This window comes from Anas platyrhynchos, chromosome 3, assembly GCF_047663525.1.
Source record: "Anas platyrhynchos isolate ZD024472 breed Pekin duck chromosome 3, IASCAAS_PekinDuck_T2T, whole genome shotgun sequence".
NCBI classification, from domain to species: domain Eukaryota; kingdom Metazoa; phylum Chordata; class Aves; order Anseriformes; family Anatidae; genus Anas; species Anas platyrhynchos.
The window spans coordinates 44,343,362-44,359,944 of record NC_092589.1 but is presented as its reverse complement, the minus strand read 5'-3'; the positions used below and the strand labels follow the sequence as shown (position 1 = coordinate 44,359,944).

Here is a 16,583-nt window from a genome sequence, read left to right as displayed (position 1 = left end):
CTAATTAACTCTGAGTGTAGGAGTGGGCCTGTCAGACTCAGGGGAACATAATATGGGTCTTTAAGCATGTGCTTAAGCACCTTGCTGAGGGGACAAAGATGACAGACAGATCTTTGTAAGCCCCTAGCCCTTCTCCCCACATACACTGACATCAGTGAGTGCAGGCAGGGAGGTGTATGGCCTGAATTATGGAAGGCTAATGCACAGATCACAATTTAACATGCCATTAGGCCTGCCTCCTCCACGAAACCAATCTCTCGCCTCTACAGAGGTTAGGTGGTAGGGAGGGAAAACAAACAATCCTGCCAATTGTTAGTGGAAAAAAGAATAAAGAGGAGAATGGGACCTTCTTATCAGAGACACATTTTGAGAGGAAAATTCCCTGAATCCTGAGGAAGGAAGGAAGGATGCCCTGCAGAGCTTCAAGTACCCATCTGACAGCCCTCTCCTGCAGGAGCTGTGGTAGGGTGCTGGGCCCCTTCCTCTTGTGAAAACTGGGCCCGGAGAGCTGCAAGTGGACGTAACAGGAGTCCCCGGACTGCAGCAGGACTTTGAAGCTGTAATTAAACAGACTTGGTCTTAACAAATCTGACTGGCACAGAGCGCTGTGTATGAACTGTGATTTTAGAAAGGGGAGGAATTACTCCAAGACCAGAGAACCGAAGTTTGGAAGAGTCTGTGGCGAGGTTTTCTCTCAGCCCCCAGTCAGACTGGGGGCCATCTGAAGTTCAGATCTCACTTTTGCACAAGTGTGCAGGTGTTTAGATCTGCACACCTTATATATAGCAAAGGATTTGGCCAGCTTGCTTTCACCTTCAGGAGAACTTTGATTTTGACTCATCTGGGTAACAGCTGTGTGATTTATTTAATTTTTTATTGACTTGATATTATCATTAATTGAAGCACCTTCAAGGACTTCCCTAACACCAGTGAAATTAACTTGCCCTCTTGCCTCCCTGGTCCAGTTTCCTAACACAGTAGGTCCAATAATCACATGCAACGTATCAGCACCTTCGAGCAAGGTTCGAAAGAGATGCAGGGCCAAATTATCTTTTGGGTAATCTAATCTCAGAATCCAGCTCCTGCCATAACATAAAGGGATTCATATCTCAGCTTTCATATGCGCTTTTAGCTCTTGTCCTGGCCTGTGAGAGCAAGCTGAACGCAATCCTACCTGCTTGCGTTTATGGTGAGGTGTCTGTTTTCCCTTCAGAGGTAGAGCTCGCCAGTGCAGAGCTCTTGTGGGACACCCACTGGTAATTGTGTGCTATCACAGCTCCTTCAAGTAATTCGGGAAGCAGGCTCTCTCCATCCTCCCATGTAATCTGCTTGGGTGAGAAGTGGGATGCTCAGCCCATCGAAAGAAATGCAACCATGATCCAGCTACAGCATGGGGAGGGAGAGAGCATAAACAACACGGGGTCACAGAAGGGTGATCTAAAATTGCCCTAAAGCTGTCCTGTCAGTCATGTAAACCTCTGGGAACGGGAGTTGCTAGTACTTGGTCTCTGCTGTGTCAGACCAAGGACATCTGCAGCAGAGAAGAGCCTGTAACCCTGAAGTCCAGGTCTGTATTATGGGGCACACTGAGGTCATTAAAGTTGCTTTAGCAAAGTTTCCTAAATACTCAGGAAGTAATTACTCTGTGACTGAGGTGGCTCAGGCAAAAACTGATCTATTACACTAGTTAGTGCCCATTGTAGTTATAAAGTGCGTAAATCTATTTTCATAAAAACATTATACTACACGTGATTGGGAAACAATCTTCCCACAGTTTGTGGTGTTTCTCTCCAATGGCTTTCGGAGTTTATAAGCACTGAACATACACCATCACACTTGAACCTCCGAGGAAAAGGATTTTTCTGCAGGCTATGCTCACAAAACTTTTTGACAGATAGGCTACATGCTGGATTTGACTTCCTTCATAGAATGAGCTTGCAGAACTACTAATATTTTTAAGTAAAAGGTAGTCCAGTTAAAATACGAGTTGTGCAAGAGAAGTTTAAGGAGTGTGTAAGTTATGAAGATTGGTGTTAGGGTCCTGCATGACTGTGTTAAGAGTACAAAGCTGCATTATGAACGAGACTGGTTAAGCTCTCATTAGGAATTTCAGTCCAATATTATAGTAAAATGACAAAAGGCTGTGCAGGCTTGGTGATGAGAAGTCACTAAAATGAACACCATTCACTTAGCTGCAAAGAATTATCAACCATGAGACAGCTGAAGCTAGAACAAGCAACTTTCCACACCCCTGCAGGGGGTTGCAGTCTAGCAGAAAGTCTGAGGCAGAGCAGTAGTCACATCCTGGTACACACTTCTAAAAAAAGTAGACAGATGAGAAACCAAGATCCTCCGCAGGATGCCTACTGATGGTGGAGAAACACTGCAGGAAGAGAAAACATGAAGAATTATGAGACTGATGGTACAAAGACCAGAAAGCACATAAGAAAAGCAGTACCAAGCAAGGAGTTGTGACATGTTGACGCTAAAATTCAAATCATTTGTTGCAGCACCTTCATTCCCAATGGTACTACAAAAACGTCCCCAAGCAAGCTGCAAGGCAGTACAGATTTAATGCCCATACCTGCCCCGGCTTGCTGAGGATTCAACTGACAAAACTCCACCTAGCGAGAGGATGGGGCACACTGCACATTGAACATTCAGTTAAGTATGAATGTATCTAAGGGCAAAGTCGGCTCTGGAAGGTAATAAACTTTATGACATTATGCTGTCCTGTTGTTGGTAAGGCCTCATATATTGAGCCCAGATCAAAACAGACTGCAGCCCCTTCTCAAATTTTAATCAGATACTATTTTGAGAAACATTATTTTTAAATTTTACTTTATTATACTATGTGCTGGCTTTGTAAGAACATAACTGACGGTGAAACTAGCATCTCTTGGCTTTTTAGCACCTTGCTGCCTCATGTATCCACCTCACAGATATTAACTGACCTGAAGCTCTTCAACATCACTGGAGATTTATTAATGGACTTGGACTTTGAAAAAGGCCATCAACATTCTCCTTCTGACGATGATGTCGTAATAACGGAAATACACCACCGGTGTTGTATGTCCAAAAGGTTTTAATATATGGTCCTCACTGTTCAGAAAAGTTATTGCATTAAATTCTAATACATAAATTCATCTGAATTAAAAAAGGAATAAATCATATTACACATCACAATTTTGTCACAGCAGCTAAAGGAAACCAGATTTTATATGCAATTCTCTCAAAAGAAGCAGTAACTAGCAAAATTACAGCTAGCTCTTCCCCAAATCAACAGAACTGCTATTGTATTGTTCAGTAGTTACTGCAAATCCCAATTTGAGCCACACTACCTCCACAAGCGAGCAGCTCAGGAAAATAAAAGTGCCATTCCAAATTATTGTCTGCAAATCTGAAACGCATTTATTAAACAATGACTTTCAGCATGTGTTGGCTTTATCTGTAAACTGAATTAACACACAGAGTGGGGCTAATGTAATTTACACACCATTTTCCTTAAGTCATTGTTTTTCTTTCCACATGACTTGAATAGATTTGCAAGTTAAAAATTATCAGTGCTCCTTACAGCAGCTTACACAATTCAAACGTGTGGATTTCTAACAGGCACGTGAAAATGACATTTGATCACTAAAGTGAAAGGTCAGATCCCCTGATCCATTAAAGCCAACATCCACATAAGCCTACTGCCCCATGGATAACAGCAGATACAAGATCAGGAAGACCTGCATGCCTTAAATAGATTAATGCCCTCCCTTCTCCCTGTCTTCCAAAATGCCCATCATCATGCAGAGCTCTCACTCAAAATCCACGTGAAAATATTTCTCAAATTAAGTGAATCCAGATTGCTACCTTTGCCTATTTGAAGCAGTTGATGGAAAATGTATTACTTTAATACAATTCACTAGGTTCTGGTATCAGAAAAAAACCACCTGTTTGGTGCTCTCTTGAAGCTCACATTCACACGAGTGCTAGCTCTCCCCAGCCCTGTACTTTAAATCAAAACTATAGTTATTACAGTGGTTTTCAAACAGTTTTAGCTCAGAGCAGTGAGATACACTTTAAAAAACGCTGTTTTCTGATTTTCTATCAAAATACTCAAAACTCTGTAGAGCAAGCAAGCAGACACTTCGCAAAATCTGACAGCTCAAAAGGCATCCAAAGATCAAGAGAATTAAAACTAGTCACCAAAGCAAATGCTGCATTAAACCAGAAGTGTGAAGACATGGCGAAATGACACACCTCCAGTATAAGCAGTAACGGAGGCAGAATGTTTTACTAGTGGTTTCTTTTGTTTGCTCACACAGTCATGAGGCATTCATTATCATGATACAAATTGCAAAAGTGTTCATTTGAAAACAAGAGGAATAGGGTACTCAATTATTCCAGTTAAGATCGCTTATTGAGTCTAATATAACGTTAAACTGCTGTGATTTTCTTGCAGTTAAGGTCTGCATTAAAAGGGAAGAAGTTTATGCAGTTTAGAAGGTGATGCTGACAGCTTCCTAAAGGCAGGCTTTACGTAAGACTTGGCTTATTTTATTTCATAATTTGCAACATACTGAACAAGACAGGCATCACCACTCAATCCCAACAAGAAAGCATTCGCATAAACTTCCTCCACCTACACTTGAGCTCTCAGCCAGATATAGTCCTTGTGTTTTCTGTAAAAAGGATTGTTCTTGGTTATTGCTGTATTACAGGAAACAGGAATATTTTCAGGAGAGTTAGGGTGTGTATTTTGAAGATGATGTGATTTACAGAAAGTCCTAAACCCAGGTTTTTTTACCCCCTTTTTTTTTAATCCTCTGCTGCTTCTGTACAGCAAAACTAGAATCCTGTTTCTTCCAAACGGAGCAATACCTTATGATCCTCTCCCTGCTTTGAGCATATCAAGAGTGTTTATACCTCTTTGCTGTGGTTTCTATCAGCAGGTAATGGCCCATAAATTCATTTATGACAGCACCTTGAGCAAGAGTGCCTACCTCAACACATGGAGCTGGGAGGACCAAGGAGGTCCATGAAAAAAAAACAAGAAAAACAAGGGGAACACAAAGGGGAAATGAAAACAACTATCCTCATTTGTTCTCTGCATGGGTCATATGTTTCTGACAACAGTGGGTTTGTTTTCAAAGAGCTGTAATTTAAGTTGACAGGCAAGCTTATTAGAGGAAAAAAACCCTTCACCCAAACACAAAAATCTATCCAAATGAGATTTTTAATTTAGATCTGTCTCTGGAATGAATGAAGAGGTTTTGCATGTGGGAGAACTGGAGTCTGCATTGCTACCAAAGGAATCACAATGTGCAAATCCACGTTATCTGTAGTGCTGAGTCACATCTAGATGGTGGATGTGCCTTACCAAATACCACACCCTGGGAGTGTTTAAGCACTTCCCCTTCCACCAGAACACTGCATTAAAAAAAGAACTCAGACAATGTGACGAGAAGTGATCTTTTCCTGCTGCACAGTTTACATACATTTAAGACTTTCACAAACATTTGGCCAAAAATTGTACACCATAGTATTTCCCAAGTCACAAACACTACACCAACCATTCTTACAGGATATGCAGTCCAAGCAACCCCAGTGCTACCTCTCACTCCCACACACCCTCCCAAAAGAAGTGTTGAGCCCTTGAAGGCTTTGACTGTAATTTTGCCGCCTCTGTGAAGTTGCAGCTAGCCTTCTTCATTTCTCAGGGACTCAAAAAACCATTTAGTTCATCTATTCACTGTACAACATTTTCAGTAAGTGCCTTCACACCCTGTTAATAAGAACAGTTAGTTCGCTTCACACCACAGAGGTGGTACTTTCTGGGTTCACACGCATCAACCTTGAAGCATTTCTCAAATCCTGGAGCTGCTTGGCTGGCTTTCCAACTCCTTCCTCAAATCTTTTTTCCACAACAGGAAGGACAGTTTCATAAAGGAAGGACGCATTCTGCCTAATGAATGCTTTCTTCTCAGGGTCCTGTTCACACCGTAAACTGTAATCAACGTGCTGCACAGCCACGAGGATGATTTCCACAAGACTCTCCAAAAGAACCATGTGTAGCTCTGGAAAGTAAAGCTTTAACGCTTCCTCCAAGAAGGCCATAGTCTGCTTAGTGAAAGCCACCACAGTATAGCTAAGGTTGACCCAGCAGTCATCACCAGTGTACTGGTCGAAATTCCCCACCCCGCAGCTCCTCATCTCCTCTCTGAGCTTCCCCAGAGCCTCCGGGGTCATGAGGTTCATCCTTCTCCACATCTCCTCAGAGTTGCGGTGCTTCGTGGCCTCGATGATGATATCCTTGTAGCTCTGTAAAGCACCTTTGATATCCTTTACCAGGAGGGCGTGAATGATGAAGGTGAGATCCAGTCCAATCTCGCTGAGCTGCTTGCAGTGCTCTTTGGCGACCTTGGGTATTAATGAAAAGCAAAGCGTTAGTAGTTTGCATGACCCCTTTACACTCTAAATGTTTACTTCTTTTTTATTGTTCTCAGAAAACAGGGAAGCATTTGTCATCTTTCATTTGCTTCTTGTGCCTTAAGAAAATCCTTATTAATAAAGAAATCAATAAATGAAAGACAAGCCATGCATGTCAAAAATACTCTGGACAATTACTTTACAACTCCTTCCCTCCCCCATCAGTAGCTACTATAAGTAAAGATACCATAACCTGAGAGAGCTGGTCCCACAATAAGATTAAGGAAGCATAGTCCAGAGCAGGCTTGGAAAACAAACAAAAAGCCTTCAAAATATTCATCATTCAGATGTGTTTTTACAAATTTTAAGATCTCCTACTGGTCAAAGGCAAATTAGGAAAGAACACATTCTGTGTTTCTGATAAGGGCAGCGTTTTTCTTGCTGTGCATTCTCATCGTAACATTTTCTTCTGATAAACTGAAAAAGGCACAAACCAACCCCACACACCTACGGACTATTCAATGCAGGAAACCTCTCCAGCAACGCTCTGTCAACAATTTCTAGGGTTAGAAACGAAGGCTTGCAAACCTTATAGCTTGCGTTCAGGCCAGCTCGTCACACCACCCTCTGTGGTCACACCTACCTTCACACACTCCGCTGCAGTCGACAAGCTCTCTTTGCTGTCAAACACCTGCTTACTGAAGGCATCTACGAACATCCTCATGGAGGAGCGGGCCCACACAACGAAGGCAGAGTAGCAGCCGTTGTTGCCGGCGAAGTCTGTCTCGAACTCCCTCGCCGTCTCCAGAAGGCTGGTGAAGAAGACGTGGCAGAGTTTGTGGATGTAGAGCAGCGTGGCGCCCTCGATGCGCAGCTGCCGGATGGCCGTGTGCACCGCAGCCGCCCGGTTCTTCAGGAAGAGCTCGCACGCCTTGGTGGACTGGCCCAAGCGGATGAGCTGGGACACGGCTCGGCGGGTGGCCCGCGGCCCTCCTCGCAGCGAGCGGTCTGGGGACAGCTCGAACACCAGCACGTCCGTCAGCTGCCGGACACGCTCGTCCACCTTGGCCCGAAGCTCCTTCACGGGCTGGCTCACGGGCTTGTCCGCCAGGTACTCGTTGAGTTTATCTAGCAGGTCCACCGCTCCCTCGAAGTCCCGCTGAGCGATGCAGACGTCCAGGTCCTCCGGCAGCTCCTGGATCCACTCGAGCGAGAGGTCGACCGCCTCTTCCTCGGCAGAGGGCTCTTCCTCCTCTTCCTCATCCTCCTCCTCGAAGGGGTTGGTGGATTCGGGGGGCGTCGGGGCGGGCCGGGGCATGGCCTCCTGCTCCAACCGCCGCTTCTCGCTGAGGGCCCGGTTGCGCTTGGTCTCCTCCAGCACCTCCAGCCACTCCTTCTTGATCTTGGCGTTCTCGGCCTGGAAGATGCGGCTCTCGGGGAACATGAGCAGCTTGAACATGTCCTTCATGGGCGGGTTGTCCTTGACGTTGACCACCGCCAGCCCGTCCAGCGGGTAGAGGGCATCGTAGCGGTAGGCGCCGCGGCGGTTGGGCAGGGCGGTGGCCACCAGCAAGCAGTCGTTCATCAGGAAGGCGTGCACCCGCTGGATCTGCGCCATGTGGTCGGCGTCGTACTCCAGCAGCTCGCCGTTGTACACCAGGAACTTGCCGGGGCTCTCGGGCAGCAGGTCGCGGCAGCCCTCCACCTTCTCCAGGAGGGTGGTGAGCGTCCGCTGCCGCCCCTCCTCGCCGCCCCCCGCCGCCTCCTTGCCCGACAGCGGCAGGAACGGGTCGGAGGGCGCCAGGGCGGGGTCGTCGCGGTCTGCCTGGAGGAGCAGGGCCTGCGTGACGGCCTCCATGATGCCCTTCTGCTCGGTGAGGATGTGGCTGAGCTGGTACATCTCGCTCTCCAGGTAGCTGATCTCCCGCGCCGTCTCGATGAACTGCCGGTAGTTCTGGTAGACGTTGCGCTTCAGGCTCTGCGCCGTCTCCTCGCTCAGCGCCTGGATGCGCTGCCGGTGCTCCTGCAGGTCCCGGTCGCCGTCCGACTGCTGCGACAGTTGCTTCACGTACTCGCCCGCCACGAAGCCGCCCGACTCCAGCTGCCGCCTCAGCCGGCTGCCCCCCCCCCCGCCGCCGCCTTCCCCCAGCGCCATGGCCCCGCTCCCCTCCGCTCCCCTCCGCCGCTGCGCCTGCGCAACCAGCGCCGCGTACGCCACCTGCGCAGCGCAGCGCCGCGGCCGCCCCTAGCCCCTACGTAGCCCCGCCTACGCGCGCAGCGCTGCGGACGCTGTTTGCGCACGCTCTTTGCGCACGCACGCCGCCTGCGCCACAGCGGGCGGGGGAGCCGCCAAGATGGCGGCGGCTGTGGCGGAGGGGGAGGACGGGGACCTGGCGCTGGCGCTGCAGCTGCAGGAGCTGTGGGAGGCTGAGGACGGGGAGGGGGTGGCCTCCGCCCAGCCCCCGGCCGTGCCCGAGCCGCTGCGGCCGCTGTCGGTGGTGGATGAGGCGTGGGAGCTGCTGGACCCCAGCCCCGACGTGCGCGGCCTGTTCGTGCAGCTGAACGAGGCGCTCTTCTGGGGGCGCCTGGCCGCCGTGGAGGTGGCGTGGAGCCCCCGCATGACGCTGTACGGCCGGGGAGGGGGTGGGAGCCGCGGGCAGACCCGTGTCCTGCTGGCAGGGGCCGTGCCGGGCACCCCTCGGTCCCTGCCGCAGGGTTTGGGGGGTCCCGGGTGCGGGCAGCAGGTGTGCGGCGCAGGGTGCCGGAGTGCTGCCACCTCTGCTCCTTAAATTGGGGTGTTGGGCTGCTAGAAGCGTAAACCGGTGCCGACGCCAAAATTTGAAATGGTTTCTGAGCGATCAATCCACCACGCAAAGGTTCAGGGAGAGTCAAAAGGAGAGGGAGGGTGAAATCGCGGCAGCCCGAGTTCAAATCCACAACCCCTGCTTCAGATGTTTCTCTCCACCTGGAGTTTTAATGAAAGCAGTGCTCTACTTCCTCAGCATGTTAGCTTGGAGTATTCTTTGTGCGTATATGTATGTGTTTCAGGATTGCCAGCTTTTAATTAAGGGTTTGCGAGAGATCTAATAAATTATACTTTGTCTTGGTAGTTTCATCACAGTTTATTAAGAACAACTTGTGAGCTCTTATTCCTTGCTTAATGACGTCGAGTTCTTTGAGTAACTACCAAAAGTGTGTTTCATATTCAAAGTTACTTAGCATATGTTGGAAAAGGCCATCATTTTAACTCCCAGTTCTCAACTTACTTCACGTAGAAAATCCTTATTAATAAAGAAATCATAGAAAAGCACATAGCTTTCAATATCTTGTTTCTGTGTCTCTTTCAGGTGTGCTGGAGTGTGCAGATACGAAGGAAAAGGTGGAATGTGTTCTATTCGTTTAAGTGAGCCACTCCTTAAGCTAAGACCAAGAAAGGATCTTGTTGAGGTATTTGAAAATTGCTCATGAATATGCACATAGAACGTAGTGCACGTCACCCCCACATTTTATATTTTGTAATGTAATTTTTATATACGAAGACTTACAGATCGTAGAACAGTGGTGACTATTGCTGTGTTTGTGTTGCTTGTGTGGGCAACGTCACTTTAGTTGCGTGCTCCTAAATGAGCAGTTCCGAGTAGGAATCTAAAGTCACTTTTTTTAACTGGTGGGAAAAAAAACACGCGTTTCTTTGCTCCTAAATTATTCTCTAATATTGGAAACAGAATGGTCTGAAAGCGTGAGTAAGAAAATGGCTGTAGCTTAATCTTTTAGGCCAGTAGCAGAAAGCAAAGATATAGAATATGACTGTAAGTATAATTTTGTACTGCTTGTTATGCATCTGTCAGACTGCTCATTTGAGTTGGCTTGACGTTTAGATTTGCCAAATTAAATAGAATTTCAACCTTTTTACAAGTATCTCTTTCTTTGGTTGTGGAGGGGATGACCCCTTCAAGGATCTAACTGGGTCTTGAGGATTACTTCTCCTTTTTGGAATGTCTTTTATTAAGTATTGTATGGAAATTGAGTTGTTCTGCCCATCATATTACGTACTGTGTTTTTATGACCCAAACTTAACACACAAATGCGTGAAAATTAGATCAGTACCGATACAAACATAAAAGAGTAAAATACTTCAGCTTAATTCTGAAGCTATATGTAATGCTTTTCAGTTAACAACTAATAATTTTCATCGTTTCAGACGCTGTTACATGAAATGATCCACGCCCTGCTTTTTGTAACTAATAATGACAGAGACCGTGAATCTCATGGGCCGGAGTTCTGCAAACACATGCGTCGCATTAATCGCTTGACTGGAGCCAATGTCACAGTAAGCCTAACCCACTTGATATAATACAGTCTTTTTTTCTGAATTTGGTAACAAATTTTTCGATATTCCGGATGTGGTTTGAGTAATCTAGTTGTTTTTCCTTCACACTCTGCGGTTGACACCATGACAAATTTGCATTCAAGTCTGAAAATTTCATGGTTATTTTGTTGTTTGTTGTTGCGTGATGGAGAGAACAAGTTGAGGAAGATGCAGTGAGTTTTGAGTCATGTAATTACCATACGTGCCCTTTGTACAAATTTCCCTTTAAAGTTTGTTTTAACCTTCAAACAACTTACGAGTTCAGAGACAGAGTAGCTCCACACTCAGGACAATATTTGTGGAAGAGCAATCTGCTTTAGTTGGGATTTATATCAGTAGAGGCTGATGAGTGGATGATACTTAAAATTTGTGTCCCTGGTAAGATCAATTCAGATAATAGCTGGAGCGAGAGTGCAATGCTAGTATTGTTTACAATCCATTCTAAACAATATGTTGTTTAGGTTGTAATACTAGGCATGCTTTTAAAGTGGTTTTATTGCAGTTCAAGCTCGATAGCCAGGACATATTTCTACATATCTTGTCGTTTTTAAAACTGTTTATTATCTAAAGATCCAGCCAGGTTCTGCTGTTTTAACCAGCGATGTGAAAATCATGGCAGTAATATATCTTGGGGATTAAAATGTAAAACCAAGATGTGGGGAGCAGGGAAAAGTTGTTTCTCACAGTAGTGGGTAGAATAATTTTTTTTCAGAGTGGGGCAGTAAACTTCAGTGATACAATGCAAGGGCTTTTCAAATCACAGAGAACTTGTCAGTGTTCAGGTCCCCTAGGAGAATAAATCATGTTTATTTTGCAAAGAAGGCACTTGGAGAAGGACTTTCTACTGTGTCTATTCCATTAGCAGATAAACTCTTTTTCCTTCTGGACACATTACTGACGTGCAGAAGTACTTTATCCTTGATCTGTATTATGAAATAATGGAATGCTTGTGTGTGTATATGTGAGGTTTGTAGAGATAATGACTGATAAAATTAGAAACTTTTGTGTGACTGGTGCTCCTTTTTGTTTTTCTAAACCTAGATCTATCACAATTTTCATGATGAGGTAGATTTGTACCGCCAGCACTGGTGGCGATGCAATGGCCCCTGTCAAAACAGAAAACCTTATTTTGGGTATGTGAAACGTTCAATGAATAGAGCACCCTCTGCACGAGACTTCTGGTGGGCAGAGCATCAAGAGAAGTGTGGAGGTACATTCATAAAAGTGAAGGAGCCAGAGAACTTCTCTAAGAAATCCAAGGAAAAAAACGAGCCAGCAGAACCTCCAAATTCCAAGTCAACTAACAAAGGTATTTGAAATATTCTTTTCTTTTCCAAACTGTTTCTGTCCTAAGTTCCTTGAATACATACAGGTCCACCCTTAAGTGAGCTTTATGTTACTATTACATAGCAAAGAACAGAGCCTATTTTATATGTGTATTTCTAGGCTCTTTCTCAAGTGTTTGCAGAAGATTTATTTTGCTGCACTGTTTTCAAGCAGCGAACGTTTCACGTGAAGCACAAAATTCTAAGCTCGTGGTTTGTATATGAAAAAGTTACTAGCTTTTCTTTTTTGCAGACAAGAAACATGTGGATGCTAAGAAAGATCTGGTTCCTTTTAGTGGAAATGGCTATCGGCTTGGAGGAAGAGAAGGTGGACTCTCAGAAAAAAACATAAATTTCATCAGCAGCATTAAAAACAGTGAAAAATCTGATTGGCAGCATCGACCAGCAGGAAGCACAATACCAATTCCTAAAAATGAGATAAAATTTGAAAAATCACCCCGTAATGGTATCTCTTTTCCTTTCTGTACTGATGATACCAGTAAGAAGGTGAACTTGGCTTCGAAGCGTGATTTCCCTAAACTCTCTGTTGCTGATACAAAAGCGTACAAGAATGTTGGCGGATCACCTGTTAAAATTTCTCGTGTTGTGGAAGAGCAATCAAAGCAAGGCTCTGCAAAAGGCAAGAGGGCTTTGCCAGGCTATAATAACAGGCCACCAAAACAGACTTGTTTTGAGCAGACAACAACGGGTCAGGTAGCATCTGAGAAGAAGGGTTTGGAAAATAGAGTGCAGCAGTGGCCAAAAAAGGAAGACAAAACTGCCTTTGAAAACTATTTCATAAAAAAAGAGAGTACTGATACTACTTTAAGCATAAATACACCCATGAAAACCAAAGCTGAATCTACAGTGTCCTCCTCTGCAAGTTCCAGTGCTACTGAACGGAGGGAAAAAACAGTCAGTTGTCCAGTTTGCCAGGCTGAGGTTTTAGAGCCTAAAATAAATGAACACCTTGATTCTTGTCTTGCATAAAGCCTCTTGGACAGCTACCTTGAAAAAAATAAACCAAGGCTGAAAACACTGCTTGAAAACTAGTTTGCTCAGGGTTTGCTTAGCTGTAGTTGTTTCTTTGTGTGCCTGTCCTGAACTGCAATTTGAACTACCATCAGCATGCTGAAGAGTAAGTTCTGCGGAGCTGCACATCAGCACTGACTAAAAAACTAGCTGCTAGCTGTGCTCCAAAAACTAATGCTCATATTTTAGTAGGTGGATGCTTGTGCTAACGTTCGTATTGCACAACCTGGGTATTGCAAGAGGAGGTGTATACTTGCTGAACTGCAAGTTTTCAAGGCAGTTTTTAAAATGAAGACATTTTAAATCTGCTAGTTTCTTTGTTCCTAGGACCATTTTTTATGTATTTTTGGCTGTTCTTAAAGTTAACCACTTATAATAGATAAGCATTGTTTACTGTAACATAGTTAAACACCAGATAGTTATAGAACAGCAAGAATTTTGATTAAGCCACTGTTAAACTCTCAGGTGGTGTTTTTCACCTCCTTCTCACCTGTGACCTTTTAGAGAAGATAGATGTGAATGAGAAACTCACAGGAAATCCAGAGGGGCAATAAAGATGCTAAGAAATCAAACACAGAATACTTGGTAGATTAGGAGGAGGCTCTAGGCTATAAGGGCTCAGTTAAATAAATAACGCGGCTTTGTTTCCAAGAGGATTTGAAAGCTGGCTATTCTGTTAGAAGTTGCAGTGGTCAAATGCAAGCTAATGAACTTCAATCTTCCGTGTATCTTTTGGTCAAGGATCAGCTAGGTTCTCCGTCCACTTTTTTTCTGATGTTTTGCACAAACTTTTTGAAACCTTACTACTTCTCAGCACACAGGTATTATGTACATGAGTAACTGCCCCACGTGGGCTGGCTCTGGTAAGTGAAAGTGAGGAATATTGGTAGCAATACTGGTAAAGACAGTTTCTGGCCATGCCATAACAGGCTTCGCAGTTTGTCATTTTTCAGTTAAGCTTCCAGGGCTTTACAGACCAAAATGGCATTGAATCGACATTACCTGACAGTCTTTGTTTTGCTGATTCAGTAAGTCAGCCAGTTTGGTGTTTAGTATTCATCAGGCCAGGCAGATGAATAAAAGCCATTGTGCTGTGAAGTTCTGAATGCTGAGCAGATGTGTATTCTGTATAAACTTCCTGAAATGTTTACCGTTCTTCTTGCTGCTGAAAGTACTTAACTGGTTAAATAACTAACAGCTCGATTCCTTACTTGTAAAACTGGTTATAATTATGTTTGTTAGAAAAAAAAATGCTGTTTCATATGATATTGCTGCTACAACTTTAAATGGCTATATTAGCCTTAGATAAAGATTTTATCTTTATATACAATACTTGTAGTTCATAGACTAATAAACAAACTGATGTGCAATAGAATTTGGTAAATTATCTTTACTCTTTTGAAATGGTGGTGTATTTTAAAATTTTGATGCTATGGATGTTTAATATGAATCAGTTTGTTCTTGCGTATCCTGAATAAATTGTTAATTTTACATTTTCATTAATCCTGGTCTTCACATGACAATCCTGGCCATCTTACATTACCCATCAGTGCTCTCAATTGCCTATCCAGTAGCTGTTTGGTTTTATACATCCTTTCTATATCGACACTTTCCCTTTTTATACTTCCCTGTATATTCACCAATACCCATTTTTAATTTGGATTGACCTCTGCCATCTCCACTGTATGTTTAGTCCAGTTTAACTTGTGTTGCATTTCATTGGAAAATGCTGATTTTTACACAAACTGCTTCTAAAACTTGATTTGGCACGTTCATTTTTGATACATCCTTTTTAAAACAACAGTGTCTATTCATATTTCCAGTGAAACTTCACACTCACAAGGACAATATTACTCAGAAGTATTTGGATGACTATTTTTTTTTTTAAACAGCAAGTAGAAAACAAATGCGGGAATTGATCTGTAGTACTCAGTGAATAATATAGCCCATAAAGGGGAAAAATAGTATTAACCCATTGGAAAGTCCCATTTCAAATACAAAATGTCTTAAAGGTGCCCTAAAATATCTTAAAAAAGAAAAATAAATCAATTTTGAGTCAGAAAACAGTCTTCATATCCACCCAGCCTTTTCAGCTGTTGCTAACAGTTCATAGCCTCATTTTGGGATATGTTACTGTGAATGCTATTTCAATAAGATGTAGTTCTTGAATAGTTTCCATTCCACCATTATCATAATGAGCACCACACATGCTTTTTAGAATATGCTAGTAAATTTGGGTCAAAGGGAAGAAATTTTGCTTTGTGTATCAGTTGTCTTTGTCCTGAAGGAGTTTGGAAACTGCCTATAAAAACAGACTGGTAGAGTAATGAATATTGAACAAATTGTGCTCTAAAGTTGCCTTGAAATAGGTTATTGAGCAAGAAATCCTGAAGGTCAAGTATTTTCAAGTATTTTTTTTTTTTTTTTTTTTACTCTTAATGGAAACATTATCTAGGAAGTTGGAGCTCCTGTTTCCACCTAAGTAGAATTTTTCTCCAGATTAATAGATGAGCATTTTGCCAGAAGTTTGTAACAGGAATAGTCTGCTTTATAACATGTTTAAAAAGTGAAAATGTGCCATTCTGTACTATATCCCATAGGACAGCCACTGTGTGTATTCACTTGGGATATCTAGGTGCTATAGGAAGTTCTCACAGCAAGTTCAACCCTAATTCCTCTGAGTAAGCTGATGAGCAGGCTATTCATGTCTAGGTGGAACTATGATTCTCAGGGGAGGTACTGCTGCTCGCCCTGCATAGGAATTAAGTACCTGAGCCTCCTTCTAGGAATGCTTTCAAGAGAGCTCAGTGGTTGTGTAGAACAACCTTCAGCAGGGCTTATGCTATCGTGTGCCACCTGCTGCTGTACCGTGTGATGATGTGCTCTAAAAAAAACAAGAGGCAGGGAGGGCTTAGTTGTAACTGGGCAATTCGTGAATAATCCCAGAAATGCAAAGTGGCTTTTCAAACTTCAAGCTTCTCTTCTCGCAGCAGCAAGATGTACTCTGGAGTAAAATTCTTACGTGGATTTTTTTCCTTGTGTGTTCTGAAGCCCCTTGGTTCTGTTGCACTTTTCCATCCACACAGAGGATGCAAGCCAGCACTTATTAATTTTTTGCTCTCAAATATTCAAGTTCTGACTTGTGTCTCAACTATTACAGCTGCTTTGAAGTCTGAAGATTGATTAAACAATTTGTTTGTATATGAACTCGAAGACTCTGCATTAAATTGCTGTTAAAATGTAAATTATAGGTAGACAGCCGTGGAAGTGTCTTGCACTTCAGTATGTTGTGTACTCCGATATACTAAAAAACACCAAGAAGCCAGGCTGTGTAGGACTCCTTGGGATTCTCCGGTGGGCCATTAGATGGCACTCCTTACACTTACGGACTCTATTTCTCCTTCCCAGCCTGTACAGAGGAAGAGCAGGAAGTGTGGAAT

The 16,583-nt window shown here is 43.8% G+C and overlaps 2 protein-coding genes across 2 annotated transcripts; one reads left to right on the top strand and one right to left on the bottom strand.

The window, feature by feature from the left end:
* Positions 1-3,067: 3,067 nt before the first annotated feature.
* On the bottom strand, positions 3,068-8,622 carry EXOC8 (exocyst complex component 8). Its single transcript, XM_027454162.3, has 2 exons — positions 7,061-8,622; positions 3,068-6,408 (listed from the first exon to the last, which is right to left on the bottom strand). The coding sequence occupies exons 1-2, from the start codon at positions 8,570-8,572 to the stop codon at positions 5,800-5,802; spliced, it is 2,121 nt and encodes a 706-aa protein (XP_027309963.1). The 5' UTR covers positions 8,573-8,622; the 3' UTR covers positions 3,068-5,799.
* Positions 8,623-8,729: 107 nt separating this feature from the next.
* On the top strand, positions 8,730-14,634 carry SPRTN (SprT-like N-terminal domain). Its single transcript, XM_027454163.3, has 5 exons — positions 8,730-9,043; positions 9,765-9,864; positions 10,619-10,747; positions 11,828-12,095; positions 12,365-14,634. Exons 1-5 carry the CDS (start codon positions 8,772-8,774, stop codon positions 13,099-13,101), a joined length of 1,506 nt encoding a protein of 501 aa, XP_027309964.3. The 5' UTR covers positions 8,730-8,771; the 3' UTR covers positions 13,102-14,634.
* Positions 14,635-16,583: the final 1,949 nt, after the last annotated feature.

Bases quoted from the DNA above. Each gene is read 5' to 3' on its own strand.
- SPRTN (XM_027454163.3), top strand. From the start codon at position 8,772: ATGGCGGCGGCTGTGGCGGAGGGGGAGGACGGGGACCTGGCGCTGGCG. The intron at 9,865-10,618 runs GTATTTGAAAAT...TCATCGTTTCAG, and splicing joins CAAGAAAGGATCTTGTTGAG to ACGCTGTTACATGAAATGAT. The intron at 10,748-11,827 runs GTAAGCCTAACC...TTCTAAACCTAG, and splicing joins TGACTGGAGCCAATGTCACA to ATCTATCACAATTTTCATGA.
- EXOC8 (XM_027454162.3), bottom strand. From the start codon at position 8,572: ATGGCGCTGGGGGAAGGCGGCGGCGGGGGGGGGGGCAGCCGGCTGAGG. The intron at 6,409-7,060 runs GTAGGTGTGACC...TTAATACCCAAG, and splicing joins CTGCAGCGGAGTGTGTGAAG to GTCGCCAAAGAGCACTGCAA.